Raw genomic sequence first — 24,377 nt, forward strand, 5'->3', positions numbered from 1 at the left:
TATGAGAAGCATCGACAGGGTGGATAGTCAGAGGCTTTTTCCCCAGGGTGGAAGTGTCAATTACAAGGGGGCACAGGTTTAAGGTGAGAGGGGGAAAGTTTAAGGGAGATGTGAGGGGGAAGTTTTTTCACGCAGAGGGTGGCGGGTGCCTGGAACGCGCTGCCAGAGGAGGTGGTGAAAACAGGCACATTAGCAACATTTAAGAGGTATCTGGATGGGTTCATGAATAGAGGGATATGGACCGAGTAAGGGCAGAAGGTTTTTTTTTTGTTTAGCTAGGGCATCAGGATCAGCACAGGCTTGAAGGACCGAAGGGGCTGCTCCTGTGCTGTACTTTTCTTTGTTCTTAGTCAATGAGTATATTCAAGATAGATATTGACAGGAGTTTTGGATATTGAAGAATGTTGGGGTAGGGGAGAGACAGGAGTTGAGATAAGCAGCCAGGATCTTATTGAAAGGTGGAGCTGATCTGATGGGTTGTAGGCCCGAGTTCGGATCCTATTTCTTATGTTTCTATTTAAAGGTCCTGATATGTGAGATAGGATCGAGGTCACAGCAAATTATCAGAGGGGCCGTAATTTTTCATTAAAATTAGACTTCCATCTGCCTGGTGCGATGATGGACTGCACCCAGGATGCGTCTCACTTCTGGACTGTCTGTGCTGGCTGTGGAGTCTGCTTCATGGCTGACACAGCTAGTGGTCAGAGGTCGACAGGTACAGCACGGGGTTAGATACAGAGTAAAGCTCCCTCTACACTGTCCCCCATCAAACCCTCCCAGGACAGATACAGCACGGGGTTAGATACAGAGTAAAGCTCCCTCTACAGTGTCCCCATCAAACACTCTCAGGACAGGTACAGCACAGGGTTAGATACAGAGTAAAGCTCCCTCTACACTGTCCTCCATCAAACACTCCCAGGATAGGTACAGCATGGGGTTAGATACAGAGTAAAGCTCCCTCTACGCTGTCCCGATAATGTGCATCAACCCCAGTCTCGGAGGGATCCTGTCAATCTTTCAACAGGATATATTTTCCGATTCCCAAACCAGTCATCCTGTGTTTTGGTTAACGTGGCTGGAAGGTGATGGTGATTTGTTGGTTTATTGATTGCATCCCAAGCCCAGGGTGAGATCAAAACTGCTGTCCAAATTGCTGTCAGGTGGAATCTCGATGTGGAGATGCCGGCGTTGGACTGGGGTAAGCACAGTAAGAAGTCTCACAACACCAGGTTAAAGTCCAACAGGTTTATTTGGTAGCAAATACCATAAGCTTTCGGAGCACTGCTCCTTCATCAGATGGAGTGGTTAGATAACCACTCCATCTGACGAAGGAGCAGCACGCTCCGAAAGCTTATGGTATTTGCTACCAAATAAACCTGTTGGACTTTAACCTGGTGTTGTGAGACTTCTTAAGGTGGAATCTCAACAGTCAGGAGCCAAGACAAAATTTAATCCCTTCAGTCTTGGTCAAGCACTGGATCTAGTGAAGGAAGATCAGTGTTTAATCCAGACTTTGAGAAGTATTTTAATATCCCATAGTTGTCTGTAGATTCCAGAGGTCAATCAGACTTGGGGGAACTCCCACCAGCCATGTAGTAAAATGATCTTCTCAATATCCCAGCAGCAGTTGGCAGGAATCATTTGGCTCACACAGGGCAGGAAGGCTCCAAGTTCAGATGTCAGTCAGAGTTTCAAATCTCACCCAGGGTGGGGCAGAGAACAATTCTGGGACGGTTGCCATGTCCATTCACTATCCAGTGTCCCTGTGTGTGGAGATGTGAGTGGGACTCACCAGGGAAGGTTTCGTTTAATTCATTCTCGGGTTGCGGGCATTGCAGTTACTGCTCCTTGCAATATTTCCCCTGAGAAACTGATAGTGAATCACCTTCTTGAACTGGTGCGTGGTGAAGCTGCCCCCACAGTACTTTTATTATTTATTTATTAGTCAGAAGTAAGGCTTACATTAACACTGCAATGAAGTTACTGTGAAATTCCACTAGTCGCCAGAGTCCGGCGCCTGTTTGGGTCAATGCACCTAACCAGCACGTCTTTCAGATAGTGGGAGGAAACCAGAGCACCGGAGGAAACCCACGCCGACACGGGGAGAATGTGCAAACTCCGCACAGACAGTGACCAGAGCCGGGAATCGAACCCCGGTCCCTGGTGTTGTGAGGCAGCAGTGCGGGGCGCTGTGCCACCGTGCAGCCCACGGTGTTAGGCGCTGTTAGGTAGCGGGAAGGCGTTTCAGAATATGATCCAACAATGATGAAGGAATGCCTGTATATTTCCAGCTTAGGATGATGTGTGTGGCTTGTGGAGGATTTGACCGATGGAGGTGATTTTATGTGCATGCTGCTTTTGTCTGTCTGGGTGGTAGAGGTCACAGTATTGGAATGTGCTGTTGAAGGAGCTTTGTAAGTTGCTGGATGGTGTCATCTTGTTGATGGCACGCACTGTCCGTCTAATCTCAGTGGTGGGAAAATTATATCGAGTCATAGAGGTTTACAGCATGGAAACAGGCCCTTCAGCCCAATTTGTCCATGCTGCCCAATTTTTACCACTAAGCATGCCCCAGTTGCATTTGGCCCCATATCCCTCTATACCCATCTTACCCATGTAACTGTCTAAATACTTTTTAAAAGACAAAGTTAGACCAGCCTCTACTACTGCCTTTGGCAGCTTGTTCCAGACACTCACCACCCTCTGTGTAAACAAAATTGCCCCTCTGGACCCTTTTGTATCTCTCCCCTCTCACCTTAAACCTATGCCCTCCAGTTTTCGACTCCCCTACCTTTGGGAAAAGATGTTGACTATCTAGCTGATCTGTGCCTCTCATTATTTTATAGACCTCTATAAGGTCACCCCTAAGCCTCCTACGCTCCAGGGAGAGATTCTGAGCGAAGGACATGGATTAATCAAAGACAGTTAACATGTAGGCCTTTGATAAGGTTCCACATTTTATTTTTATTCATTCATGGGACATGGGTGTCGCTGCCTGGCCAGCATTTATTGTCCATCCCTAGTTACCCTTACTGAGTGACTTGCTAAGCCATTTCAGAGAGCAATTGGAAGTCAACCACATTGCTGTGGCTCTGGAGTCACATGTAGGCCAGACCGGGTAAGGACGGCAGATTTCCTTCCCTAAACAACATTAGTGAACCAGATGGGTTTTTCTGACAATCGACAATGGTTTCATGGTCATCAGTAGATTCTTAATTCCAGATATTTTTTATTGAATTCAAATTCCACCATCTGCTGTGGCGGGATTCGAATCTGGGTCCCCAGAACATTAGTTGAGTTTCTGGATTAATAGTCTAGCGATACCTTGATTATCTTGCTAGGCATGTGAACAAATGGGGAAAGCGGGATATAAGCGGTTGGTCCAGATAGGACAACATGATCGGCGCAGGCTTGGAGGGCCAAAGGGCCCGTTCCTGTGCTGTACTGTTCTTTGTTCTTTGATGATACCCCTAGGCCATCGCCTCCCCAGTGGCAGACTGGTCAATGAGGTAGAAGCAGGAAGCTTAATGGCCGATGGTATGTGTGTGACTGGAAGCTGTTTACAGCGGGGGTTCCATTGCTTCGCTTTTTTTGGTGGCCTATATCAACGATTTGGACTTAAATGCTGGGGAGCATCAATAAGTTTGTCGATGATATAAAAATTGGCGACATGGCAGATAATCAAGAAGAAAGCTTTTAACGGCAGGAAGATATTGATGGATAGTCAGGTGGGCAGAACAGTGGCAAATGGAATTCAGTCCAGGGAAGTGTGAGGCAATGCATTTGGGAGGTAAAACATGGCAAGGGAATACCCAATAGTCAGATACTGAAGTGTAGAGTAACAGGGATCCTGGAATGTATGTTCACAGAACCCTGAAAGCATCTGATCAGATAGCTTAAATGATTAAGGCATCATCATACAGAATACTTGCTTTTATTAGCTGAGGCATTAGATTTTAACAGCTGGGAGGTTATGCTGGAAGTGTATAAACACTGTTAGGGCACAGTGCAGTGTGCGGTTCTGGCTGATATACAGTGGGAAATATGTGATTGCACCAGAGAGGATACAGGGGGGATTTACAAGGATGTTGCCTGGATTGGAGAGGTTTAGTGATGAGGAAAGGTTGGATAGGCTGTGGGCTGAGTCTTGAAAGAGTGGATCAGAAGGCCCAGTTCCCCTTGCTTCAGGGTCCATGACTGGGGTAGTGGATTTGGGGTAAGAGTTTTACAGGAGGTTCAAAGGGGATGTTTTCACGAGGAGAGTGGTAGGCATCTGAAACTCTCTGCCTGAAAGGGTGATAAAGGTAGAAATCTTCACCACATTTAAAAATGTACTTGGATATGAAGCTGAGATTCTGTAATCTACAGAAGGACAGACCAAGAGGTGGAAAGTAGGTTTAGATGGGATAGCACTGGCGCAGACAGTGGGCTGAATGGCCTCCTGTGCTGTAAATGTCAATCAATTCATGTTTCTGTGAGCGGTCGGAACTTAGCTGAGACCCAACAAGGAGAGTGACAAAGGCACTGGACGGTCATCGGCCTTGGGGGAGGGGCTGAGATCTCATGAAGTTCACGACCTTTGGAGAAACTGCTCTCAAGGGCTGCCACACCGGGTGATAGGACGACAGCATCTTCCAGCTCCCGCCGTGCAATAATATCTTCTATTGCCAAAGTGTGGACACAGTGGTGGGGATGGAGGTGCCTTCTCCCTGGTCACCACCTTCTCCCTGGTCACCACCTTCTCCCAGGTCAACTCTCCCCCCCCGGCCACCAGTCACCTCCCTGGCCACACTCCTGCCACCACCAAGCCTACCCTTCCAGCCACCTTCCTTGTCACCTCCTCCTGTCCCCATGACCACCCTTTGGTCACCTCCATGTCAACCCCCTTGGTCTCCTCCCCAACCCCGCCCTTACCCCCAATCTAGGGACCCTCCTGGTCACCTCTCCAGCCACCCCCCCCCTCACCATCCCCCTCAACCTTCCCATTCCGAGCTATCTTGAAGTTCTGCACCTTTGGCTGTTAAAACACTGGCCCGTGGTTCTGGGAAAAAATGTAAAACCTTTCCGGCACTGAGAATGGATATAGAATATTGGAATGCTACTGCACAGGGAGGGAGGAGGCTGTTCAGCCCATCATTTCCTGTGCTGGATGCCCTTGAAGCAGCCCTGTCTCCAGCCTATCACAGCCAGTTCAGGAATGAATCTGTGACTCACCAATTAGAATGTTCCCGTGTCAGAATTAGAATTATGGAGTCTGCCTTTTGATTGGTTGAGATTCTTTTAATTGACAGTTCCGAACCACTGCAGAACAATCAACAATCCCACCCACAAGGTACAAAAGCCAATCGTAGGCTCCGAAATTCATTTTGAAGGTTGCTAGGTAACACGGGCCCTTCTTAGCTCAGATGAAGATGTTTAGAAGTTGCTGCTTCCCATGTTTGACACACCACCCAGTCCGAGTGCCAGGTACCGAAACTAAACCTCAACCTGAGCGACAATCTGAGGCTGAGCGTGCACCTGAACCAAAGTCTTGGTCTGCACGTATACGTCTACGGGTCCCTGAATCTCCTCCAGAAATTAACTTTCTACAGGTAACAGAGCATGTATGAATACCTGACCTCAGTGCGGACAGGTACCTGCCCCCCACCCCCTCCCCCCTGCCAGGCCTGAACTTGACCCTGAATACCACACCCAACATGCCCTCCCCACCCCCCCTCCCCCCGCCCGCCTGCTGAGTCTGGGCATGTCTGGCCACAACCCCAGCCCTCGCAGAGAGGGACAGGTGTATTTGATTATCAGGATGGGGGTATGTGTCAGTGCCAGATGGATGGGATGAAGGGCCAGCCTGATTTGGCTTTTCCACATGAGATGTGCTGGGGACGCATTCAACCGGAAAGGGGTCGAACAATGGAGCATGTGGATAAGGGAATATGTCCATGAAACTTAAATGCTGGAAAATCTCAGCAGGTCTGACAGCATCGGTGGAGAGAGAATAGAGCCAAAGTTTCGAGTCTAGGTCACAGAATTAAAACGTTGGCTCTGTTCTCTCGCCACAGATGCTGTCAGACCTGCTGAGATTTTCCAGCATTTTCTGTTTTTGTTGATTCCAACATCTGCGGCAGTATTGTGGTATTATGTCAGGAACATTATTCTGTATTTAACACCATGCTGTACCTGTCCTGGGAGTGTTTGATGGGGACAGTGTAGAGGAAGATTTACTTTGTATTTTACCCCATGCTGTACCTCTCCTGGGAGTGTTTGATGGGGACAGTGTAGAGGGAGCTTTACTCTGTATCTAACCCCTTGCTGTAGCTGTCCTGGGAGTGTTTGATGGGGACAGTGTAGAGGGAGCTTTACCCTGTATCTAACCCCGTGCTGCACCTGTCCTGGGAGTGTTTGATGGGGACAGTGTAGAGGGAGCTTTACTCTGTATCTAACCCATGCTGTACCTGTCCTGGGACTGTTTGATGGGAGTCATGATGTGGAGATGCCGGCGTTGGACTGGGGTAAACACAGTAAGAAGTTTAACAACACCAGGTTAAAGTCCAACAGGTTTATTTGGTAGCAAAAGCCACACAAGCTTTCGGAGCTGCAAGCCCCTTCTTCAGGTGAGTGGGAATTCTGTTCACAAACAGAGCATATAAAGACACAAACTCAATTTACATGAATAATGGTTGGAATGCGAATACTTACAACTAATCAAGTCTTTAAGAAACAAAACAACGTGAGCGGAGAGAGCTCTCTCCACTCACGTTGTTTTGTTTCTTAAAGACTTGATTAGTTGTAAGTATTTGCATTCCAACCATTATTCATGTAAATTGAGTTTGTGTCTTTATATGCTCTGTTTGTGAACAGAATTCCCACTCACCTGAAGAAGGGGCTTGCAGCTCCGAAAGCTTGTGTGGCTTTTGCTACCAAATAAACCTGTTAGACTTTAACCTGGTGTTGTTAAACTTCTTACTGTTTGATGGGGACAGTGTAGAGGGAGCTTTACTCTGTATCTAACCCCGTGCTGTACATCTCCTGGGAGTGTTTGATGCAAGTACCTTTTGCCCAAAGTTCAGTAAATATTCCATTCCCGAATGCGCACACTTTGGCTTTAAGCGCAAGAATAGAAAAAATAAATTTTAAAGGTTTTAAATGTTCCGTTGTGGAGTTAAATTATTCGAGAGGGCGCACGGTCAGTATTGAGGCAAAAGTGTTAAACTGTTTCGTATATAATTGACACTTAAAAAGATGTTAACATTATTCCTTGGAGGGGGTCCTGAGGAGGTTCACAAGAATGATCCCAAGAATGAAGGGTTTGTCGGATGAGGAGCGGTTGAAGAGTCTGGGTTATACTCAATGTAGTTTAGAAGAATGAGCGGCGATCTAATTGAAACTTAAAGAATATGGAGAGGCCTCGATAGAGTGGACGTGGAGAGGATGTTTTCACTAATGGGAGGGACTAGAAACCGAGGGCACAACCTCAGAGTGAAGGGACACTCCTTTAAAACTGAGATGAGGAGAAATTTCTTCAGCCAGAGGGTGGTGAATCTGTGGAACTCTTTGCCACAGAGGGCTGTGAAGGCCAGGACATTGAGTGTCTTTAAGACAGAGATAGATGGATTCTTGATCAATAACGGGACCAAGGGTTATGGGGAGAAGGCAGCAGAATGGGGATGAGAATCATATCAGCCATGATTGAATGGTGGAGCAGGCTCGATGGGCCGAATGGCCTTTTTCTGTTCCTATATCTGATGGTCTTATGGCCTATTCCATTTATTGATAAAGAGAAAACACTTTGGTATTCAGAGCTGCAGCGCCTTCTCCCCCGACACCCATCCCACTGTGCCTGGGCCATTACATGGAAAATAGAAGTGGGAGATGGCCCTTCGAGCCTGCTCCACCATTCATTTTGATCAGGACTGGTCATCAAATTCAATATCCTGATCCCGCCTTCCCTCCCATATCCCTTGATCCCTAAGAGCTGTACCCCGAGCTCCAGTTGTTGACACAGACCTGGACCTGAGGGTAGTTCTGATATTGGGTTGTGTTGCAAATGGCCTGGCCACCAAAGAAAGTAATAGGAACCAGAAGAGGCCATTCAGCCCCATCAACCTGTTCTGCATCGAGTGAGATCTTAACCCTATTCCCTCGCGCCATATCCTTTTAATCCCTTGTACTGTAAAATTCTGTGGGCCTCTGATTTGAAATTATTAATCCAGTGGGACTCGATTCATTTTTTGCGTAAGAGCATTTCCTTCCTTCTGTCTTTGATTGAATAGCCGAAACCTGATTTTTGCTTTTTCTTCTTGCTTCTTAAACGCCCCAGCAGTGAAAAATATTCTAGCTACTCCATCGATTCCTTTCATCATCCTAAATCTCCAAACAAATCCCCCTTAAGCATTTCAAGGGGTGCTAGCCTGGTTAATGTGATCTGTTCCCATCATTTTTTTAATTGGCCCTTTTAGATGGCTTCATCTTGTACCTGTCTGCTACATTTTACGGATATATGAACCTTTTTGGACTGCCACTATTCCTCGTTTCTCAACGTTTAACTTGCGTCAATCTAACACCTCTCAGGGCCTCGGTACGACCCAGAAGCATTTAACAGCCAATGAAGAGCTTTTAACGTGTATTTGTTGTAATTTGGCAGCCAATTTTATACTTTCTCATTTCCTTCTCTATGAACGGTATGTTTTGTCTGTATAGCGCGCAAGAAACAGTACTATTCACTGCATGCTAATACATGAGACAATAATAAATCAAATTTGCACACAGATCCCACAAAGAGCAATGTGAAAATTTGTATGTTTTCTTTAGTGATGATGGTTGAGGGATGAATATTGGCCAGGACATTGTGGAAAATCTCTCCTTTTCTTCAAAATAGTGCCATGGGATCCTTTAATTCCCACTGAAAAGGCAGCTGGAGCTTTGCTTAGGGCGGCACGGTGGCTGGCACTGCTGCGTCACAGTGCCAGGGACCCGGGTTCGATTCCGGCCTTGTAGTGGTATTGGAGGCAGTTCAGAGGAGGTTCACTAGATTGATTCCAGAGATGAGGGATTTGTCGTATGAAGAGAGATTGAACAGTTTAGGCCCATACTCGCTGGAATTGAGAAGAATGAGGGGGAGATCAATTTGAGGTGTACAAGATGACAAAAGGTATGGATAAAGTAGACGTGGAGCGGACGCTTCCTCTTGTGGGGCATTCTAGGACGAGAGGTCATAGTCTTAGGATAAGGGGCAGCAAATTTAAAACAGAGTTGAGGAGAAACTACTTCTCCCAAAGGGTTGTGAATCTGTGGAACTCGCTACCCCAAAGTGTGGGGGATGCTGGGACGGTGAGTAAATTTAAGGAGGAGTTAGACAGATTTTTAATTGGTAATGGGGTGAAGGGTTATGGGGAGAAGGCAGGAAAATGGGGATGAGGAGCATATCAGCCATGATCGAATGGCGGAGGGGACTCGATGGGCCGAATGGCCTAATTCTGCTCCTATATCTTATGAACTTATGAACTTGAGTGACTGTATGCAGTTTGCACATTCTCCCTGTGTGGGTTTCCTTCAGGTGTTCCAGTTTCCTCCCACGGTCTAAAGATATGTCATTTAGTTAGATTAGCCATGTTAAGTGTGTAGGGTTACAGGGATCGGGTAGAGGGGAGAACCTGGGTGGGATGCTATTTCGGAGACATGATGCAGACTCGATGAGTCGGGTGGCCTCTCTCTGCACTGTAGAGATTCTATGGGTTCTATTCCGTGGTTCTATGGTTTAAAGACTCATCCAAAAGTTGACGTTTCCAAAAGGTGGCACTCCCTCAGTACTGCGCAAGAGAGTCAGTCTGAATTATAGGCTTGAATCACTGCAGTGAGTTGAAGCCACAATTTTCTGACCCAGAGGGAAGATTGCGACCCTCGGAGTCACAGTTGACGCCATTTATTTGAAAATCAAGCAAGAAATTGAGAAAAGCAGAGAGAAACGTGAAGAAGGAAGAGGAGACGCTGTGTGTAATGGGGTGAAGTAGGTGAAGGAAGGCAGGCCAAGAGTGAGCTCACACAGCCAGAGACTAGATTGGCCCCTTCTGGAGAGCCTGAGGCAGAGGTTTCACTGGCACCAACTCGCAACTGCCCTCCAAAACCCTCATCAAAATGGATATTTTTCATGTGTGACCCTAGGACCTAGACAGGATATTGGCTGATTTCCTTGCACATTAGCCCCATGATCTTCTTTCAAAGATTTTGTAACCTATCTGTTTTTCCACAGGTGCTGGCTAGTTTACGGACTGTGAGGAATAACTTTGCTACATTGACAAATCTACAGGATTCAGCAAAGAGCAAGTAAGGGGCTCGATGAGGGGTGAGGGGCAGAGAGGGTGGCGTATGTGAGGGCTCTGCTGCCTCCCAAATGAAGCATATGGTATAGCTTTCTCCCTGTTCTGCACACCCCCCTGCTCCGCGCAGCCCCTCACCGCTAACCATCCCAGGCACCTCCCCCCTCCACCGCCTCACTCCAGGTGGACCTGAAACTTCAGAGATCTACAAGGAATAGCCATTAGCCGGTAAGCCCCCTGCACGTAACAGAACAGCAGCTGCTCAAGTCTTGGGGAAAGGCAGCTGTCCCCACGAGAGGTGGTTACATGTCAATCTGTAACTGCACCTTTCACCCTCCAGCCCAGCACCCCTCCCCCAACTTGACTCTTTTTCGTGTAAAGGCTCTAAAGGACTTGGCAAGTGACCGGGGACCTGAGCCCATTGGAACAGGAAGGTGCACATTTCCTCTGTTATCTTGTGGGTAGCACAGTGGTTAGCACTGTTGCCTCACAGCACCAGGAACGCAGGTTCAATTCCGGCCTTGGTGGCTGTCTGTGCAGAGTTTGCACATTCTCCCCGTGTCTGCCTGGGTTTCCTCTGGGTGCTCCAGTTTCCTCCCACAGTCCAAAGATGTGCAGGTTAGATTGATTGGCCATGCTAAATTGCCCCTTTGTGTCAGGGGGATTAGCAGCGTAAATAAATGGCGTTATGGGGATCGGGCTTGGGTGGGATTGTAGTCAGTGCAGGCTCGATGGGCCAAATGGCCCCCTTCTGCATTGTAGGGATTCCATGATTGTGTTATAGAAGAAGCAAGAGGGTTCCTGCTTCTGTGATGAATGCATAGTCGATAAGCCACCAGTCACTCAGTGTCAACTAATGTGAAGAATGGGGAGTAGGGCAAGAGAGATGGAAAAAATGGGAATGAAAATGTCCCTCAAAACGTTTTTTGGAAGGAGAGGGAAATGTTATTCTTCATTAATCCAGGAGTTTGCATACGCTACACCGTAGCCTTCAACATAACAGATTGAAATTAGTTTTATGGGTGTCCCACATAACCAGGTCAAAGTTCCTCTCAATTTCTCCTGAAAAAAAAGTCCAAGGGAGCTTTACACTGTATCTAACCCCGTGCTGTACCTGTCCTGGGAGTGTTTGATGGGGACAGTGTAGAGGGAGCTTTACTCTGTATCTAACCCCGTGCTGTACCTGTCCTGGGAGTGTTTGATGGGGACAGTGTAGAGGGAGCTTTACACTGTATCTAACCCCGTGCTGTACCTGTCCTGGGAGTGTTTGATGGGGACAGTGTAGAGGGAGTTTTACTCTGTATCTAACCCCGTGCTGTCCCTGTCCTGGGAGTGTTTGATGGGGAACAGTCTAGCGGGAGCTGTTCTCTGTATCTAACGCTGTGCTGTACCTGTCCTGGGGGCGTTTGATGGGGGACAGTGTCGAGGGAGCTTTATTCTGTATCTAACCCCGTGCTGTCCCTGTCCTGGGAGTGTTTGATGGCTGGTCTGGATCTGCTGGTGTGAGATGCTGAATTTGCTTGACCAGATGACATGAGCTTATCCTTGAGCTTGACCTGTGACCTCTTTCTTGCGGTATGGTGATAGGCTGGCCTCTGACCCTGTCTTTGTGCTTCTGTTAACAGACGGAAGACAGGATGCACCTCGGGAAGCAAGCATGCAGCGACAGGTGAGTGCAGGGATGAATGTGCCTGCCTGAGCTCCAGTATCTCAGCTGTGTGAAAGCTCGCCTGCTGGGTGGCTATGTGCATGGGCGCCAGTGTCTGACTGCACTGGGCTCAGTTGTGACTCCTCCATCCCGCTCCCAGATTGTGAATAGTCCGCAACACTCCGCCTCAATTCATACCTCGCAGCCTTGGAACCTCAAACCCCAGGGTGAGTGAGTTCCCTCCCAAGATGGGCTCAGGAGAAAGAAAACAGGAGGTAGTAGAATTGATTAGTTTAAGGGCGTATTCGCTCAAGTTACAGATTCTTTCAGCTCCAGCTATAGTGAGCCTTGCTGCTGGAAGCGGGTATTGCCTGAGTTCTGTTTACACCATTCGGCCCATCATGCCTGTGTTAGCTCTTTGAAATGGGCTTTCCAATTAGTCCCACTCTCCCGTCCTTTGCTGATGTTAGTCAAAGGAAATAAGATGACAGGTTTAAGGGAAGTTGCTGCATAATTTAGTGTCAGGATGAAGGAAGAAGTTGCATTTCTATAGCACCTTTGATGATAACAGGCCATCTCGAAGTGTTTTACACCCAATGATGTATATTTTGATGTGCAGTTGCGGTTGGAATGTAGGAAATGCGGCAGCCAATATGTGCACAGCAAGCTCCCACAAACGCAATGGGATAATGATCAGGTAATCTGTTAGTGATGTTGGTTAAGGGTTAAATACCACCCCCCCTCCGCCCCGGGACACTGGGGATAATTGGCCTGTCTTGGACCTCAGACTGACTCTGGGATCTTTTACATCCACCCGTGAGTGGTCCAGCTTGGTCCAATATCTCATAACGAAAACATCCCATGCAACAGCGCAGCATTGACGCTGTACTGCAGTGTGATTGTCAGCCTGGGTTTTTTGCTCAGGTCCCTCGAGTCGCGGACCCACCCACACGTCCTGACTCATGGCGTGAGTGCTGCCCGCCGAGCTGTAGATATCATGGCTAGTGTGTGAGGGTGGAAGCTTCCAGGCTCTGAAATTAACTCAGCCAGGCCGCGGAGACGTGAGAATCTGTGACGAGGTTTGTGCCGTTCTGTGGCCCCTGGAGAGCACTCTGGGTCCTGAACTATAAACTCCATGTCATGTTTTTCCTTGCACCATCTGGCAATGTACCTGGGGAGCCCACAGAGAGCTGCCTGTCATGCTGCACTGAGTATGCTAACCATCCCATTGACGTCAGCACAGGACCATTAATAAGAACACCAGCCGCTGATTCTCTGCTCTCCGGCTGTTTTGCTCGTGATGCCAGCTCTTTCCAACCGCGCCCCCCCCCCCCCCCCCCCCCAACCCTCCCCCACCTCCCACCCTCCACCCGGCAGTCACTCCATCATCTTCCACTGACCTTCAGTGCCCATTTAACCCTTTCCCGTACCTGTGCTGCGCTTCGCCAGTTTAATCAATGTGCCCCGACCTTTTGTAAAAAAAGATCTCCTTTGGGAGCATTCTGGGGCTGAAAGCTCACAGATCTGCACGAAACCTTTGAACAAGATCCCCCATATTTGCATATTTAAAGGGATATTGTTGCCTCCTCGCCTGCCCAGTTACAGTATTGAACTGTTGCTGGGTTGATGTGAGTGAATGCCGCATGTCTCCTTTTAGCTCCTTGTATCAGGGAAGCAAATTCCCCTCGAGCTGTGGAGATATAAAAAAGTTAAAGTTTATTTATTAGTCACAAGTAGGCTCACATTAACACTGCAATGAGGTTGCTGTGAAAATCCCCTAGTTGCCACACTCCAGCGCCTGTTCGGGTACACTGAGGGAGAATTTAGCATGGCCAATGCACCCTAACCAGCACGTCTCTCGGACTGTGGGAGGAAACCGGAGCACCCGGAGGAAACCCACGCAGACATGGGGAGAATGTGCAAACTCCACACAGACCCAAGCCGGGAAACGAACCTGGGTCCCTGGCGTTGGGAGGCAGCAGCACTAACCACTGTACCACCGTAAGGGTCAGGACTATTTTGCCTCTACTTCACTCCCTCGCTACAGGCACCATGCTGTGCCTCATTGTCCCTTCATGTGATCCTTCCCGACAGTTTGTACGATGTTTTACACGGACACGGCATGTCGCCAACGCTGGCGGGTTGCTGTAACTCTGGCACCTGTGGTGGTAAACATCCTTGGACTCTGCTGTGTGGCTCAGTGGGTGAATGCGCTGCCTGGAATGTAGCACTGAGTCTCTCAATCCAGGAGATGCCAACCTACCCGTGGGCTGGGCCAGCCCACCTGAGCAAAGCAGCACGGGTGCCGGGGTTACAGCTGATCCCGCATTCCTGCTTGAGGGAGTGGGAAAGGGGTGCGGAATTCTCACTCTGACCTTTGTCCCTGTGACCCTGGAGAAAGTGCGTGGGAGTATGTGCAGTGCGAGGTTTCAAGTGAAGTTGGGAGCAGGATGGGTGAGGCTAATTCTGGACACTGATCCAAAGCAGGAATCCGGGCCCTCTGTTTATCCTCATTGGCCAACCAAGCAAAAGAGCCACTTGCAGTGTCTCCCCACCCCCTCTCCCCTCCCCTCCCAAACAGCTGTCCTGCTGAGGTCACCAAGCTCAGAACAGTCTGGAATCAAAGATACCCACACCCAGGCCAGATTCCCTCTGGAAAATCCCGAATCTGTCTGGCTCGCTTTCAGGGAACCCAGATCAAGTTAATGTGAGGCACATAGTTCCCAAGATTTAGTCACAATAACTCCCCTATTCTCTGAAAACCTTCTCCAATTCCCCTTGGGTCTTCTCCTGGGAACAGTTACAAGAGCTTGAGCATTAGTTGCAGTGAAGTGAGTGATTAAACCCCAGTGCTGTCTCTCTGTTTCTCACTCCATGCTTACCCATCAGTGATAAAGTAGCTAATGGCTCCTGGAGGGTCAGACTGGCGGCTAAATATACACAGCGACCCCGCACTGTGTCTGATCAATCAGGCTACAGCCAGGCCTGAGCACAGCACTGATTAGCTTCAGTGCTGAAATAAATCAACACAGCTCAAATCTACTCTCAGTATCGCTAACTCCCCCCACCACCCGCCCCCCCCACCACCCGCCCCCCCCACCACCCCCCCCCCCCCCCCACCACCCCCCCCCCCCCCCCCCCCCCCCCACCCCCCCACCCCTCACTGCTGTCAGCCTGCAGCTCAGTCAGTACCCTCGCACCCCTGGGTCAGAATGTCATGGCTCCAAATCACAGCGTTAAGCAGATAATTGAAGCTGATGCTTCAAGTGTATTACTGAGAACAGCACACTGTCAGAGGGTCAGTACTGAGGGAGTGCTGCACTGTCAGAGGGTCAGTACTGAGGGAGTGCAGTACTGAGGGAGTGCCGCACTGTCAGAGGGTCAGTACTGAGGGAGTGCCGCACTGTCACAGGGTCAGTACTGAGGGTGTGCCGCACTGTCACAGGGTCAGTACTGAGGGAGTGCCGCACTGTCACAGGGTCAGTACTGAGGGAGTGCCGCACTGTCACAGGGTCAGTACTGAGGGAGTGCTGCACTGTCACAGGGTCAGTACTGAGGGAGTGCTGCACTGTCACAGGGTCAGTACTGAGGGAGTGCCACACTGTCACAGGGTCAGTACTGAGGGAGTGCCGCACTGTCACAGGGTCAGTACTGAGGGAGTGCCGCACTGTCACAGGGTCAGTACTGAGGGAGTGCCGCACTGTCACAGGGTCAGCACTGAGGGAGTGCCGCACTGTCACAGGGTCAGTACTGAGGGAGTGCCGCACTGTCACAGGGTCAGTTCTGAGGGAGTGCCGCACTGTCAGAGGGTCAGTACTGAGGGAGTGCCGCACTGTCACAGGGTCAGTACTGAGGCAGTGCCGCACTGTCACAGGGTCAGTACTGAGGGAGTGCCGCACTGTCACAGGGTCAGTATTGAGGGAGTGCCGCACTGTCACAGGGTCAGTACTGAGGGAGTGCCGCACTGTCACAGGGTCAGTACTGAGGGAGTGCCGCACTGTCACAGGGTCAGTACTGAGGGAGTGCCGCACTGTCACAGGGTCAGTACTGAGGGAGTGCCGCACTGTCACAGGGTCAGTGCTGAGGGAGTGCGCACTGTCACAGGGTCAGTGCTGAGGGAGTGCCGCACTGTCACAGGGTCAGTGCTGAGGGAGTGCCGCACTGTCACAGGGTCAGTGCTGAGGGAGTGCCGCACTGTCACAGGGTCAGTAGTGAGGGAGTGCCGCACTGTCACAGGGTCAGTGCTGAGGGAGCGCCGCACTGTCACAGGGTCAGTGCTGAGGGAGTGCCGCACTATCACAGGGTCAGTACTATCAGATTGAGCATTAACCTGTCAGCTCTCTCAGGTAAAGGATCCCATGATTACCATTTAAAAGATTGAATAGTTATCCTTTAACCAATATCAAAATGAACATGGGGTATCTGGCAATTGGCACCTTGCCATTGGTGAATCTATGTTATACATTCTGGGCTTGAAACTACACAGGACGTCCTGTATCCCCCATTCACTGGGAGGAGGCAGAATCCTGCGGGGACTCAGTTGGAATGTCTCCCAGACCCTCCTCTCTCTTGACAGAAGCTAACCATTTCCCCTTGGGTAAGGTTAAAGGTTCTGAGAGCAGATAGACCTGGTTCTCTTCACTGTTTAACAAGCCTGTCAATTGCCATCACTAAATTATTGAAATTCTATTCCCTAAGCCCATTCTGGAGAGAGTGAGTGGCCAGAGAGAGGGAGAAGAGGAATAGTCAACTTCATTCTTTAACTCATTGTCTGTCCACAGATGCTGCCAGAACTGCTGAGTTTTTCCAGCGTTTTCAGTTTTTATTATTTGGAGAAGAGATTGGGTCAGAGGGATCTGTCCTGGGAGTGTTTGATGGGGGACAGTGTAGAGGGAGCTTTACTCTGCATCTAACCCCGTGCTATACCTGTCCTGGGAGTGTTTGATGGGGACGTTGTAGAGGGAGCTTTACTCTGTATCTAACCCCGTGCTGTACCTATCCTGGGAGTGTTTGATGGGGACAGTGTAGAGGGAGCTTTACTCTGTATCTAACCATGTGCTGTATCAGTCGACCTCTGAACACTAGCTGTGTCAGCCATGAAGCAGATGCCACAGCTAGAGATAACAGTCCAGGAGTGAGATGTACCCTGAGTGCAGACAGTGAAGAAAGGAGGAGCTTTTATTGGAAGCTCTCCTGGATTGTTAAGTCAGTGGTAAAATTGTTGCTCCTTATTTTGCAGTGGGCTGAGAAGAGAAGTAGTGTTACATATTGATTGGAAAATGGAGTGGTTCTGTCTGTTTAATGCAAACCGGACCATTTCCCCGTGTGCAAACAGTGTAAACAATGCAAATCACAACAGAATCCATCACTGAATGAGCTAATGATAATACTGTCACGGCGGAACCCATGTGTTTTCCCTTAACTCTCCCCACTTAAAATATCAGTTTAATCATTATCCCTAATAGCTCCTTCTGCCGCTTCTCAGATGTTATTGGATAATGCTTCTCTGCAAAATATTTTGATATTTAACTGTGTCGTGATGAATTCAGCACCTTTCAAATATGAGTTTTGTGTCCTTGTTTTCTGGCAAGTTTGTACATTTTAGCTTCTGGTTTTTGGGTGAAGTATTTTTGCTTTTCCCCATGGTGTCTCCTGCTGAAAGGCTCTCACTCCGACTGGGGGACTGTGTCACACGTCCCAGCAGACCCCTGCTCAGGCTACCATCCAGTGGCGGGCAATATTCATTCAGTCACTGGAGCAGGCCTTTCTGAGAGGAGTCCCATTCTCTCCTCACCCACCAATGTCAGAATGTGGGCAAGTGAGCGATAAAAACCAAAGCAAAAGCAGAACATTTTTTAAAAGGCATCAAATTTGTGAAATGTTTATGTTCAAAAGGACTTGGGTGCACTCATACAAGGAAGATGGCACACTGGTTAGCACTGCTGCCTCACAGCGCCAGGGACCCGGGTTTGATTCCTGGCTTGGGTCACTGTGTGGAGTTTGCAGGTCCTCCGTCTGCATGGGTTTCCTCCCGGGTGCTCCAGTTTCCTCCCACAGTCCAAAGATGTGCAGGTTAGGTGGATTGGCCATGCTAAATTGCCCCTTAGTGTTCGGGGGACAAGTTAGGGTAAATGCATGGGGTTATGGGGATAGGGCTTGGGTGGCGTTGTGGTCGGGTGCACAATCGATGGGCCAAATGGCCTCCTTCTGCACTGCAGGGATTCTATGAAGACTAAAAGTTGACATGCAGGGTACAGCAAGGCGATTGGGACACATGTGGTATTTTGGCCTTTGTTTCAAGGGAAATGGAGTGCAAGAACAATAAGTCTTGCTACAATTGTACAAGGCTTGAGTGAGCCCACATCTAGACCAGGTGCAGTTTTGATCTCCATCTCTAAGGAAGGATATATTTGCCTTGGCGGTGGTACAACAAAGGTCTCTTTGGATTGGCCCCCGGGATGAACGGGTTGCCCTATCACGAGAGGCTGAGTAAATTGGGTTTATAGTCTCTGGAGATGAGAAGAATCAGAGGTGATCTCATTGCAACATTTGAGATTCCGAAGGGGCTTGACACGGTGGACACTGAGATTATTGATTAATTAGCATGGTGGTTAGCACTGCTGCCTCACAGCGCCAGGGACCCGGGTTTGATTCCTGGCTTGTGTGACTGTGCAAACTCCGCACAGTCACCCCGTGTCTGTGTGGGTTTCCTCCGGGTGCTCTGGTTTCCTCCCACATTCTGAAAAATATGCTGGTGAGGTGGATTGACCCGGACAGGCGCTAGAGTGTGGCAACTAAGGGAATTTCATAGTAACTTCATTGCAGTGTTAATGTAAGCCTTACTTGTGACTAATAAATAAAGTTTAAACTTTGATAAGGGAGTCAGGGGTTATGGGGAAAAGGCAGGAGAATGGGGATGAGAAAAACATCAGCCATGATTGAATGGTGGAGCAGACTCGATGGGCCGAGTGGCCTCATTCTGCTCCTATGTCTTACGGTTTTACGGAGAGGTTATTTTGCCTCTGGCTGGGAATCTGGAGCAGGGGCTACCATTTCAGAATCAGGGGGCTGATCATTTTGGACTGAGATGAGAAATTTCTTTACCGAGAGTTATGAATCTTTGGATCTCTCTAAATCCAGGGAGTTTTGGATATTGCATCATTGAGTATGTCTCTGGGCTGAAAGAAATAGATTTCTATCTCTCTGGGAATGGGGGGGACATGGAGAGCTTGTGGGATAGACAAGTTGAAGCCCAAGATCAGCCATGATTGTGGGGCTCCAGGCGCCGTGATGCTTACGCCTGCTCTTATTACGTGTGTTCGCCTCCCTCGCACGTTCCAAAGATAACATCCCGACTCCCTGCCAAATATCCATGGAGTGTGGCTTCTGAATCCAACAATAGGCCAACAATCTCCACTCCTCCTTGACCCCTGGGGAAGTGATGGCTGACTAGTATTAGAGCTAGACTATTAATCAGCTAATGCTCTGGGGACCTGGGTTCGAATCCCGCCATGGCAGGTGGTAGAATTTGAATTCAATAAAAAAATCTGGAATTAAGAATCTACTGATGACCATGAAACCATTGTCGATTGTCGGAAAAACCCACCTGGTTCACTAATGTCCTTTAGGGAAGGAAATCTGCCGTCCTTACCTGGTCTGGCCTACATGTGACTCCAGAGCCACAGCAATGTGGTTTTCATATCCAACTGCCCCTCTGAAATGGCCGAGCGAGGCAGTCAGTTCAAGGGCAACTAGGGCTGGGCAACAAATGCCGACCAGCCAGCGACGCCCATGTCCTACGAATGAATAATAAAAAATTCCACACACACTGGGGATCAAACTCCAGACCTTCCTGGTCTACACCACCCAGCAGCCACGACCACTGTCTGACCCCTCCCTCCTGTCCTGTCTTTCTCCCCCCCCCTCAGCCAAGGCAATTGAAAACCCAGTGGCTCAGAACCTTTCCACCGCAATTCCAATTCCAAATCCACCAATCTGCTCCATGTCAGATTTTCCAGCACACTGCTCATTCACAAGAAGCCTTTCCCCGCTGCAGGCTTTGGGAGACAGGCTATAGGATTTGGGAATCTCCCCTCTCCGATCATGGGTTGGATAAGCGTCCCACTCAGTCACTGAGCCACTCTGGGATGCCTGTCTTCTGATTGACGTGTGGAATAACATTAACTTTCGACCCGTTTCAAGGCAGCGAGGGAACAAAATGAGAAAACAGCTTGCAGCTGAAGCGAAAAGTGGCCAAATGGACGAAAAAATCAAAAAGAGAAGAATGAGGGAGAGAGAGTTGTTGCAATGTTTCCAAATGTCACTTTTCTATATTGAAGATTGAAATTCTTGAACCCATGCTTTCAGGGAATTTAAGATCAGCACATGGACAGGAACTGCGTTGTGGGAGATTTAGACATTGAAAAACGCCTTCAGCCCTCTGAATTGAGGAAATAGATATTCCGTTAACCAGCTGTGGAAAGGTCAGCCTCTGCCGTGAAAGGGGCTCTCACCTTTTGCGTTGGCTCTGAGAGATGTGGAGTGGCCTTCTGCCTCTGCCCAGGAGCTGAGAGATGAAGGGGCATGCCCGGGCAGAAGGGTCTCCGAGCCAACCCTGCGCTCCAGAACGGGCACCAGTGCTATCGGAAACAGGACAGCGATCTGTGGCATTCCTGAACATTTGTCTGTCTGTCTGTCTATCCCCAGAGGAGGTCTCCCACAAACTAGCTGCCGAGACGCTAGAGGAACTGGACTGGTGCTTAGATCAACTCGAAACGCTGCACACGAGGCACTCTGTTAGCGAGATGGCTTCCAACAAGGTGAGCTGACAAAGGGGGATGGGGAGTCAGAGGAGCTGATGGGCGCGGTGTACAGGTTGCTGATGCGGCGAAGCCTTCATGCTCTGATGTCACTACCCAGCTGAGTAAGCCACACAACAATTCCTGAGTAGCGGCCATTGTGGGTACAGCTTTGGGATGGTCAAGGGGAAAGGCCAAGGTAGCAACCCCTTCCAGGAAGGACCGGCTGCTCCGAATGGAGAGTCCAATAGCTCCCTGGAATGCCACAGAGCTCTGATCCCTGAATTATCATTGCACAATGAAAATGTTATTGCGTTAGTTCCCACGAACATAAAATGGTAAATGGCTGATTGTCCCTCTAACAGCCCGTTATTATTCCTCAAGACAAACATCAGCACTGAGGGAGTGCCGCACTGTCAGAGGGTCAGCATTGAGGGAGTGCCGCACTGTCAGGGGGTCAGTACTGAGGGAGTGCCGCACTGTCAGAGGGTCAGCACTGAGGGAGTGCCGCACTGTCAGAGGGTCAGTGCTGAGGGAGTGCTGCACTGTCAGAGGGTCAGCGCTGAGGGAGTGCCGCACTGTCAGAGGGTCAGCATTGAGGGAGTGCCGCACTGTCAGAGGGTCAGTGCTGAGGGAGTGCTGCACTGTCAGAGGGTCAGCACTGAGGGAGTGCCGCACTGTCAGAGAGTCAGCACTGAGGGAGTGCAGCACTGAGGGAGTGCCGCACTGTCAGAGGGTCAGTACTGAGGGAGTGCCGCACTGTCGGAGGGTCCACTCTGGGGGAGTGCCGCACTGTCAGAGGGTCAGTACTGAGGGAGTGCCGCACTGTCAGAGGGTCAGCACTGAGGGAGTGCCGCACTGTCGGAGGGTCCACTCTGGGGGAGTGCCATTTTTTTAGATGAGAACCTGTCTGCCCTTTCAAATGAATGTTAAAAGATCAGACGGCCTCTTTCTGAGCGGAGCAGGGAATGTTCTCCCCTGTGCCCTGGCACCAATCACTGTTCTCTGATCCGCCACTGGAAAGAAACCTGAATGACAGCCACGGGCCAACCTCCCTGTGGCCTGTGGGATTTTGATGTGGGAGAAATATTTGCTTGCAAGACACTCCGCATGGGCTAAAGATGTTGATGTGATGAGGTTGACACACACACTCGTTAAGACATGACACTCAATCAAGTTGCTATCCAATTTCTCTGATGCTTGTTCTGAAACCCTCGTCACCCAAATTTGGATGTCCTGAATGGAAGCCACGCGTTGAGCATGGCAGGAATTCCCCTATTGCCCAGTTAAAGCTGTGTTCAGAACCACTCCAAAACCGAATCTAGAGCAGTCAGGCAGCCATTCCTCAAGCTACCCCAGTGCTCCTGGCTGTGTAAATTATGATCTGATTCTCTCACTGCAGTCCCTGCTTTTACCCATTGAACCTTCCTGCTTGAAGGAAGCTCAAAGAACTCTGCAGTGATGACCAGATTCAGTATTTCTAATAGCTGTTGATGGAAAAGATTTAATTTGTGTTCACACTTCGAGCAGGTCAGAGGCTGGGAATCCTGCAGCAAGTAACTCACCTCCTGACTCCCCCAAAACATGTTCCACCAGTCCCAAGGCAGGAGTTTGATGGGATACTTTCCGCCTGCCTGTTTGAGTGTAACTCTGAAAGCACTCAAGAAACTCGATACATCCAAAGCAGTCCAATTGATTGGCACCCTAAACATTCACTCCTTCCACCAGCGACACACCGTGGCAGCCGTGTGTACCATCTACAAGGTGCACCGTAGAAACTCACCAAGGCTTCTCAGACAGCACCTTCCAAACCCACCACCACTACCGTCTAGAGGGATGAGGGAAGCAGATGTCTGGAGGTCCCCTCCAAATGACTCACTATCCTGACTTGGAAATATCACCGTTTCTTCACTGTCACTGGGTCAAATCCTGGAACTCCCTCCCTACCAGCACTGTGGGTGTACCTGCACCTCAGGGACTGCAGCGGTTCAAGAAAGTAGCTCACCACCACCTTCTCAACGGGAGATTAAAGATGGGCAATAAATGTTGGTCTCGTAGTGAAGCCCACATCCCATAAATGTATTTTTTAAAATGCCCCCCAGATTGGATGACAGCCTTGGAGCGGTAATCATAGAATCCTACAGTGCAGAAGGAGGCCATTCGGCCCATCGAGTTTGCACCGATCACAATCCCACGAGGCCCTATCCCAATAACCCCATGCATTTACCCTAGCTAATCACCCTGACATGAAGGGGCAATTTAGCATGGCCAATCCACCTAACCCGCACATCTTTGGACTGTGGGAGGAAACCGGAGCACCCGGAGGAAACCCACACAGACACGGGAAGAATGTGCAAACTCCACACAGACAGTGACCCAAGCCAGGAATCGAACCCGGGTCCCTGGCGCTGTGAGGCAGCAGTGCTAACCACTGTGCCGCCCCATTTTGATCACTCATCCTCGGGTAATAGAGGAATATTACATGAATGAAACTTTGTCCTGTGATATCACTATAGACTCACTCTTTCACTCAGCTACAGACCCTGTGATCTACATTGCTGTGGGACTCTCACCCCGAGCTATCCCTGACATTGCTGTGCTAGATTTGGCTGATGCAGAGGGATATGAATGCTGTCTTCAGAGATGCAATTTCAGGAAGATCCTTGGCGTTGATATTAAGCTAGAGAGTATTACCTGAGGTGTGACCAAATTGAAAGGAAGTGAAGTTGGTGACAGGAAATAGTAATGGGACTAGAAGGCAGGAGAAACCAAGCAAAGTGTCAAGTATGTGTCAAACGTGGAATGAGGTCAAAAAGACAAAGTTAAGCGCACGCAGAATTAGTCACAGGGTAGATGACCTAAAGGCACAAACGGATGTAAATGTGTGTGAGGTCATTGCCATTACAGGAACACGGCTTGCTTGGTGACCCAGACTGGGAACTGAATATTCAAAGAAATTCAACCTTTAGGAAGGACAGACAAGGGAGGAAAGGGGGTGGTGCCGCAGTGATAATAAGGGATTGGGATCAGTGCAGTAAAAAGGTAGGATTTCAGAGTGGAGGAATATGTGGATGGAGCTAAGAAACTATAAAATGCAGCAGACGTTGGTTGGAGTTGTTTATAGGCCACCGAATAGTCATGGTAATGTGCGCCATGGTATTGATCAGGAGATGAGAGAAGCAGGTAGCGTGGACAATACTGTGATCATGGGTGACTTCAATCTGCACATAGATTGGTTAAACCAAGTGAGCATTAATGCTGAGGGAGACGAGTTTCTGGAGTGTGTTAGGGACGGATTTCTAGGGCAGTTTGTTGAGGAGCCACTAGAGGACAGTCTCCTCGAGATCTAGTATTATGTAATGAAAAAGGACTGATTAATAATCTAGTTATAAAAGAACTTTTTGGGATGAGTGATCACAACGTGGTAGAATTTTACATTATGTTTGAAAGTGAGGGAGTTTAATCTGAAGCCAGGGTATTGAATAAAGGAAATTATGAAGGTATGAGGGGCAAATTGGGCGAGGTGGATTGGGAAAATACGTGGAAAGGAATGACTGTGTGTAGACAGGGGATTTTCTTCAAATAACTGTTCCATAGCATGCAACATCTATACATTCCTTC

General features: G+C 49.1%; 1 protein-coding gene across 7 annotated transcripts in view; it reads left to right on the plus strand.

Annotated features, from left to right (window-relative positions):
• LOC144479625 (3',5'-cyclic-AMP phosphodiesterase 4C-like) overlaps positions 1–24,377 on the plus strand; it is a 330,099-nt gene that overhangs the window by 264,927 nt on the left and 40,795 nt on the right. For all 7 annotated transcript variants that reach the window (XM_078198561.1, XM_078198559.1, XM_078198565.1 and 4 more), the window contains 3 exons: positions 10,244–10,317; positions 11,936–11,979; positions 20,665–20,777. In XM_078198561.1, the coding sequence (XP_078054687.1) occupies positions 10,244–10,317; positions 11,936–11,979; positions 20,665–20,777 (231 nt within the window). The remainder of the gene's footprint in view (positions 1–10,243; positions 10,318–11,935; positions 11,980–20,664; positions 20,778–24,377) is intronic.

The sequence above is a fragment of the Mustelus asterias genome, chromosome 26 (assembly GCF_964213995.1).
Source record: "Mustelus asterias chromosome 26, sMusAst1.hap1.1, whole genome shotgun sequence".
NCBI classification, from domain to species: Eukaryota; Metazoa; Chordata; class Chondrichthyes; order Carcharhiniformes; family Triakidae; genus Mustelus; species Mustelus asterias.